This window comes from Argentina silus, assembly GCF_951799395.1.
Source record: "Argentina silus genome assembly, chromosome: 6".
Taxonomy (NCBI): Eukaryota; Metazoa; Chordata; class Actinopteri; order Argentiniformes; family Argentinidae; genus Argentina; species Argentina silus.
The window spans coordinates 16,799,030-16,807,250 of NC_139660.1; the positions used below are offsets into that span (position 1 = coordinate 16,799,030).

Sequence of the window (8,221 nt, forward strand, 5' to 3'; positions counted from 1 at the left end):
GTTATATTTTTTCCAGTTTCTAAGAAACAGTAGCTCATAGGTTCTCTTTCTGCCACAAGGAAATGAAAAAGGACCAGAAAAGTGTCTGAATATTCATCCACATAGACAATAACCTAATCCACAATGAGCATATTTTGCATTCCCACATTTACAGAATGGAAGTTCAAAAGCATAGTAAAGACAATAAGTTGATTCATGCTGGTTTGGGACAATGGTGAGGGAACAATTGTACACCAAGACCTCATAAATGCTGAGACACATTCAGAGACATATGGTTTGTGTTTAGCAAGAAGAAACAATAATCAAATCCTTTGAGCCTCTTTTTGCTTAAGGATGATTGCTAATATAAAAGTCAGTTTTGTATAATCATAATTTAGGATGGGCGAGTAATTACCTCCGCCCTCTCCTGCACAATAACACTCTATAAACATGGAGTCTTTCACAAAGACATGAAGACTATTCTAGTTTCCACATAGTCCTGGTTGGTAATTGTGTGTGCTCATATGACTGTTGTTAGGAGACAACTAGGAAATTAATCAGATGATCACATTCACTGAAGTCAAAGGCCTAGATATGGAAGTTCCCACTGATCACTCACTGATGATAAGATTCATGGTAAATTAAAAAAAATATATATATATATATATCATTTTGAATGATGAATGATGGGATAAAACTGGAGTTTTGTGAAATAGGTAAATACCCTCAATTACATGACATGCATGGATTTTTTTTATGAAAACACAAATACACAAATTACATTTGATAATGACACAACAATAATGGATAGGACATCAAACGTGGCCATCTGCTAAACTCAGGAACACCTTAGCCCACTGAGCTAAAGCCTGGAGGTGTTAGTGTTAGTAAGACATAGGAACGCACGTCTTTAGGTCCCAGGCAAGGTTTCATGACCATCAACACTCCACCACCACTACACATTCTCACCTCATTTAATTTCATCTCACCTACGTACACAAAACTATGATAGAGGTTGAATATAGTTCTACAGTGCTAACATGAGTGGGTATAGATTATAAGAGATTTTAAGTCCCAAAAACATGTTCATTCTTAAAATGTTGCAATGACTACTTTGGAGCACCTTCAGGATGAAGCCTACTCAGTAACAGGTCATTCAACTAATAAAGAAAATGTACTCTTGAAATTACCATAAATATAAATGATACATACGACATGCATTAATATGAAGTCATGTGATAAAGCTATGTTTGTTTGTAGTAAGTGCCTTTTCCAATATGCTATGTAAATATGATATTTATAACAACATAACAGGATAAATAGCCTAAAAAGCGCTAGAGATTTTCAGATATGTCCTCACCAAGGAGAGCATGTCAAGCACTTGCCCTGTGCAGTCACATCTGTTGGCTTCCACTCATAGCGGGAAGCGCTCTGGCAGTTACTCAACATGTATCACTTCACACGGCCGTGTGTTGACTTGGCTTTGATTGTGGTGTTCTTTATGAAATTGGCAAGATTACATATGAACTCTGTGCTTAATTAACTAGGATGTTATCTCAGTATAATCCACCACTGCAAACAAGGATCTGTCAACAAAATATACAGTGTAACTGGATCAAAGAGGAACATCTGTGCACTTAAGGATGCCATATGTGGCCGACTAAAAAATAAAGTATATATTTTTCATTCCGACAATTTATCCGACTTATTTCCAATACTCGTGGAAAAATTATTATAAAAATCGACTTGCAAATTATTGATGTTATATCTTATTATGCAGTAAAACGGTATAATGACACCCAAAATAATTGCCATACGATATTGATGATGACATTATACGAGGTGAAACTGAGAGGCTTCAATGAGAGGTTCAGGTTTAATTGACCGTTCAAGCTTTACCTTGTCCCGGTGACAGGGAGAAGCACCCACGGGAAGCTTTGGTTGTCAAATGGGTCTTCTCTTGAGATCCATAGCGCTCCTCTGACACGGCGAGTCGCTTCGGACTGGGACAGTGCATTTGACTCGGGTTGTTGTGTGGGCTCCTGCAAGTCTGAGGTCCAAAACCATCGTTCCCGATGCGTCTCGCACAGATTTCCGATTTACTGCTATACATGGAGAGAGTCAGCTCCGTGAAGTCTGTGAATGTCGGGGTTTGACAGTGACTGACCATTCCGAAGAGAGCTGAGGACTTCTGCATCGGAATTTCGGTTTTCCCAGTGTGCATACTCTATGATCACATTTACCTGCGTTCGGAAAAATAAAAGAATATCCCGGTTTAGGCCACATCAAAGCATCTCCAAAACCTTTACGCACGCTTGGCACGGACATTCAAATGGCCATTCAGTAGTCTAACCATTTTAGTGATGCAAGGACAGAAGCATTGTATGGTGTACTTACCTTATCAATAAGCCTCGGAAAGGAAGAATATGAATGGTCTGTGTACATCAGCATCTCCGGCCAAATGAAAAGAAAAGCGAGTGTTAACCGACCGCATCTTTTCTAACTTAATGTTTTAGAGTTATCAGAATAGGCTATCAAATCTCAGCATCCAAAACACGCGTCTTAAGAATTCGCTCTGACTGACACTGGATGCGTCCATTTAGTCGGCAGTATTTGAGTTAATGTCTCTCTGCACCTATCTCTTGAAGATATCGATCGAGAACCGTTTTACAGGGGAGAACTGGTGTGCTGAAATGTTGCCGTGGGAGAACCTGCGTAGCAGCAAGTCATGGACAGGTGCCAAGATAATTATTAGAAAATCACTGAGAACCATCCATGCCTCCTAGTCGTCCATTGGCCCATGTGTTTCAATAAAAACGCCTCAGTCAGGTAGTAATTATGGAACAAAATTATTTTACATGAGTTGACACTATAGGCAGAGATATTAGATGAAAAAACTATAGCCTATAGTTTCGTGGCCCCCGGCCAATATTATTGATTATTTTACGAGTCAATGATTTTCGGTTACTGAAGACTCTCCACCACACACACACACACACGCACACACACACACACACACACACACACACACACACACACACACACACACACACGCACACACACACACACAGACACACTAAAATAACTTAATACAAATAAAATGTATTCAGAGATCAACAGGGGCAACATCTGAATAACATACGAACATAAAAGTAAAATAAAATGTATCTGCACATTAATCCCTGCTGTTCATATTAAGACCATAATACTGTGAAGTTTAATTACATTATGGATCAAAAGGAAGAATGTGTGACTAATACTCGAAGTAGGCTAGGTTGAGATTGATTTTTCGTTTTTTATTTTGTTTGCTTAAGTAAGCAGTTATCATCAGGCTACTTATTTGATGTAGGCCTATATTGCAGCAATTATGTAATTCTAAGTGAATTGCATATGCATTTGTCGTGTTATAGTAGCCCTATGTTAGATTTATGTCTTATTAAAAATATGATATATATATAAATATATATATATATATATAAATAATATGATAATCAATAATCAATAATATTCGAAAGAAAATTATATAAAAAGAAAAGCTATGTGATCATTCATAATCATATTGATGCTTGTGATGGGTGAATTAAATGCATTGGCTTAGTTCATTTTATGAATTAAATGAATTAGTGTTTATTAAATAGGAAAGAGAGAAAAATGTTGGCTAAATTAATTTCGAACACAATCGGGATTGTCAATAGCTTTTGGAGCACATTCCAAAAAAAATGTTCAACTGCTTTAATGATGATTTCCACAACAACATCGAAATAAAATGTTGGCTAAATATCTGAGGTTGACGGCAAAGGGAAACAAATCCGCCAAGTAGCCTACAGTTAAATAGCGCTATCTTGTGGATAAGTAGCAGAGGTTTGAGAAATAATAGATCCCACAACATTTTTTAAATAATGGGTTTTAAAAAAACTGCACATGACATATCATTGAATTGGTTATAATAGCCTCCTATAAGCCTTAATAGCATTTAATTGCTTATTAATTAGGCTACTTTTTATTTCTGTGAGCCTATACTACCGTGTTGTTTTATACATGCGTTCACAGGAAGCATTTTACGGTAAATACATCTATATTACTGACCAAAAATAAATGGATGGGCTCAAGAAATATGGTCGTAAATTGGCCTACATATTCCACCATCTTACTTTAGTCCGTCCATTCATATACATGTTACATTAGGGGTTAAAGTGTCGTTCGTAGGAGCGAGGTGGGGGAGTGGCATTTGTTTGCATATTGTTATGACTTCGACGACGCCATATCACCGATAGTCAGTCTTTATTTCGCATGACTTTGGCCCAAATTGCCGACAACAAACGAACAATATGATTCTAATTAAATTGTACATTTATCTCTCAACGCTATGCTACGTTTGCTTTGCGATTCTGCAGACTCTGATTCTCTCTCTTCTGGGAGTTATTTCACCCAACTTGACTAAGAAAATTATTTTGAAGATGGGAGAAAAGGTTACGATGACTCAGAATCCGAGGTTCAAGTATGAAGACTGGGGACCAACTTTTAAGTCATTTTCCTTTTTCAAAACCGTTTGCAGTCACTTTTGGTCTTCTCTTGGTGAAGAAGCTTTCCAGGGTTTCAAGGCTCCTGACTCGCCTGTGATTACCTTGGACGGCAAGAGGACCAGCATCTACAATTACATGAAAGGTGAGCGAAGTCTTCTGCGGTTTTGCCTAGGTGGACTAGGCTACTTATTTAGCAGTTCCCGTTGTAATGTTTGTGTTATGCTTATATTCCACCCTAGAAAAGAGACCACTGGTCTTGAGTTTTGGAAGTTGCACCTGACCCCCGTTTATGTACAAACTTGAGGAGTTCAAGGGACTCGTCAAGGACTTCAGCGATGTGGCGGACTTCCTTGTGATCTACGTCGCCGAGGCGCATTCAACAGGTGAGTGAATCAGTCGCTCTAGAACCAATAGACCAGTGCCTAGAACCCCATGTTATCACTTCTCATATGCCATACCATAACTGCAACCTATTCAGGTTGCACATAAATGCTTCCCATTAGAGTTTCACACAAATACATAGACGAACACAGAACAATACACCGAGTATTTTGACTTCATTTAAACTTTCCGCAAGGAAGAACAACACAACAAAGAGGATATCGTGAATGACGTTGTTATTCACGGATAGAGTGTGACGGTGTGTTTTTCTGTTTTCGTCTACGCATTTTTGCGCCAGTCCTACCGTAGATGATGTGATCAATACATCGGTTATCTAAGATGTTTTAAGATGATTCATAGTGGCTTGATTAGAACTATCAAAAACATTTCTGTTTACTCACGTGTATCTCAGGCTACAGCTAATGACACAATCACTAGAATAGTGTCTGTCTCCCCTTCAGATGGTTGGGCTTTTGCCAACAATTTTGACATCAATAAACACCAGAACCTGGAGGAGCGACTGGCAGCAGCTCAGTTGCTGGTCAAGGAGGACCCCTTGTGCCCTGTGGTAGTGGATGCCATGACCGATACCACAGCCTCTAAATATGGGGCTCTGCCTGAGAGGCTCTATGTGCTGCAGGCGGGAAAAGTCGTTTATAAGGTACGGATTTCTTAAAAATGAAGGAGTTAGGAGTTTAATGTTGCAAAGGTAATGTTTAATTGCCTATGCAATCTGCTTGCGTTTGAAAGAGAGAATCGTAAATGACTATCTGCATCCCTTGTATGGAATTTTGTCAGAAGCATTTTTTTGCTTTCTTCCTTGCAAACATCGTGACTCGGTAGCTTTAAATTGAGATCTGGGAGAAAGGGCGTCTGGAACTCAACCAAAATGTTGAAATTGTTGCTTATGTATAACCCTGGTGAACGTTTTCTGGGGCCTGAGGTGTTTTTCTTCTCTCGTGATTTTCATTTTCATTGTGAGGGGCAAATGGCAGCTTGCCACACTCTCGCCAGCGACCCTGCCATGTTGCTTTCGTAGTATTTGCAAGTTTAAAATGTAAATTCAGCATGCTACAGTATACAACCATCTGCCTCTTCTCTTTTCTCAGGGGTATCGGGGGCCTTGGGGCTACAGTCCTGAGGCAGTGCGGTCCTTCCTTGAGAAGATTAACTAGAAGGTGACCTTCATCAAGTCACATTGTATTGTTTGTTTATCTCTGACTGACAGTATGTATTGGTTTGTGAGTTGGGACATTCCATCCATGTTCATGAGTGATGGGTACAGATCAAACCTTTGGACTCTGTAACCTGATGAAGAGAAACATGGGGAGGTGTTCCAATCTGTGTGTGTGTGTGTGTGTGTGTGTGTGTGTGTGTGTGTGTGTGTGTGTGTGTGTGTGTGTGTGTGTGTGTGTGTGTGTGTTGCAGACTAGGAAGTTTCATAGGAAATGAAGGAGGATTGTAATTTTTGATTTTGTATGTGCCCTGATTCCCAGATGATCGTCCTCACACCTGCCCCCTGTGCGCTTGAGGAGATCTGATCTGAGAGAATTTAATAGGTGTAAGCAATGTGGTAAAATCCACCTGGTATAAAAGAGGGCCAGGTAAAGCTATTAACACATTACTTATACCTGTGAAAACCTCTCAGATCTCAAAAAGTGCATAGGCGGTAGGGACTAGGGGTTTATTTTGAGATAGGGATATTGTCATTAATGATAATATGTATCCATTATAGAACTTTATTAAACCATATATTATCACTATTTCTGCAATTTAAATGTTTTCAAACTATAAAGAGGTGTAAAGGGAAACTATATCTATTGTAGTTGGTATATTTTTTGTCTTGTATTTTACATAGTATAAGGGTCAAATTAAAGGAGCAGGGTATACGTTTGTCTGAAATCTGCCATCTCTGCGAAATTCAGTTAGAAGTTCCAAACAACAACATCCTTAAGTGTATAATACTATATAATAATAATATAACCCTGAAATAGACCTGCAGTGTCGGACATTAGCTGTTGTGTTTCTGCATGCATGCACGATTTGAAGAGGCAGCCATCAGAGACAGAAAGGTGAGGAGTGTCCACTCTCCTAGAACACCACTGGCAGAAACAACATGTTTGTATGCAAACCGAGTGTCAGGTAGGACACTCCATTTTAGGAAGCGCTTTTTCCAAACAGTGTTCGGACATGAGTATTTATTTCAAGGGATCTCATTCCCTGATCGCTACCGATTAAACATAGCTATTACAACCATTAGGAAGCTTTTAGAAAGCTTGCATGTTACATACTAGACCTATAATGGGTTTACAGTGATTTGGTCTCCTCGTGTAACCACTACGCTTGACACATTGTCTTAGCTTTTGCATGCAACTGTTTTTTATATGATGATTACAGTGCAAACCTCTGGATATTGTAATTTGATTAATTTAAAGTCGGCTCTGCAGAAATGTGGTCGTCAATTGGAGAAGCGTCTCTCTGCAGACCGCAGCCTTTGGTGGCCTGCCGTAGGCCTACCCTGCAGCATTTTAATAAGCAGTTTTTGTGGTTTTTAATATTGTTGATACCTCACATGATTGTAATGTAATGCCTTTTAAAATTTTGAGCACATTTATCCAAGTTTGAATTCATAATATGTTGGGGTTGTGCAGTGGTGTTTTTAAGCCCAAAATGTTGGTGCAGCAAGGCTTCAGTGAGAGAGATCCAGGAGAACAGCAACAAAGCAGTGAAGGAGGTACAGGATCCCACACATGACCACCAAACCTTTAGAGCCATTGTGTAAACGTGTGCATAAGATTGGCTGCTTTTTAAAATGATGTAATTGAGACATCATACTGAACTGATTGCTTTTGAGTCCAGCGTTTATCCAAAGTGCATGTAATAAATGTGTTACTGTGTGTGTGTGTGTGTGTGTGTGTGTGTGTGTGTGTGTGTGTGTGCTTGCGTGCATGCGTATGACTGAGTAAGTGTGTGCATTCACTATATTCAAAATGCCTAAAATCATGGACTTTGCTATGTAAATGTGATTGTGCAGTGGTGTTTTTGAGCCCAAAATATTGGTGGGGCCACTGTCAGAAACGGTCAGACTCAACGGAGAGGCATACTTTGAGCATGCGCACAACCATTTTCCACTCTCTGCGTTTCATTGACAGAGAGGGGCCGAACACGACTGGCCCCACAACCACAGAACAGTAGCACTGAGCCAGGCAGACAGCTGCGAAAAAACAGCAAATTTCAGACATTTCAGAGCTTCCATACTCAAGGAAAATAAGCTAAAGCACAGCTGTGAATGTTTCATTAACCAAAGATAAAATGATATATATTCAATTTGATAACGG

The 8,221-nt window shown here is 39.3% G+C and overlaps 1 protein-coding gene across 2 annotated transcripts; it reads left to right on the forward strand.

Moving 5' to 3' along the window:
* Positions 1 to 4,244: 4,244 nt before the first annotated feature.
* Positions 4,245 to 7,637, forward strand: dio1 (iodothyronine deiodinase 1). Of its 2 annotated transcripts, none has more exons than XM_083672470.1 (4): positions 4,245 to 4,644; positions 4,742 to 4,885; positions 5,327 to 5,544; positions 5,993 to 7,637. In XM_083672470.1, exons 1-4 carry the CDS (start codon positions 4,308 to 4,310, stop codon positions 6,056 to 6,058), a joined length of 765 nt encoding a protein of 254 aa, XP_083528596.1. In that variant the 5' UTR covers positions 4,245 to 4,307; the 3' UTR covers positions 6,059 to 7,637. The 2 variants fall into 2 exon arrangements, with proteins under 2 accessions (XP_083528596.1, XP_083528597.1); XM_083672471.1 differs by having other exon boundaries at positions 5,345 to 5,544.
* Positions 7,638 to 8,221: the final 584 nt, after the last annotated feature.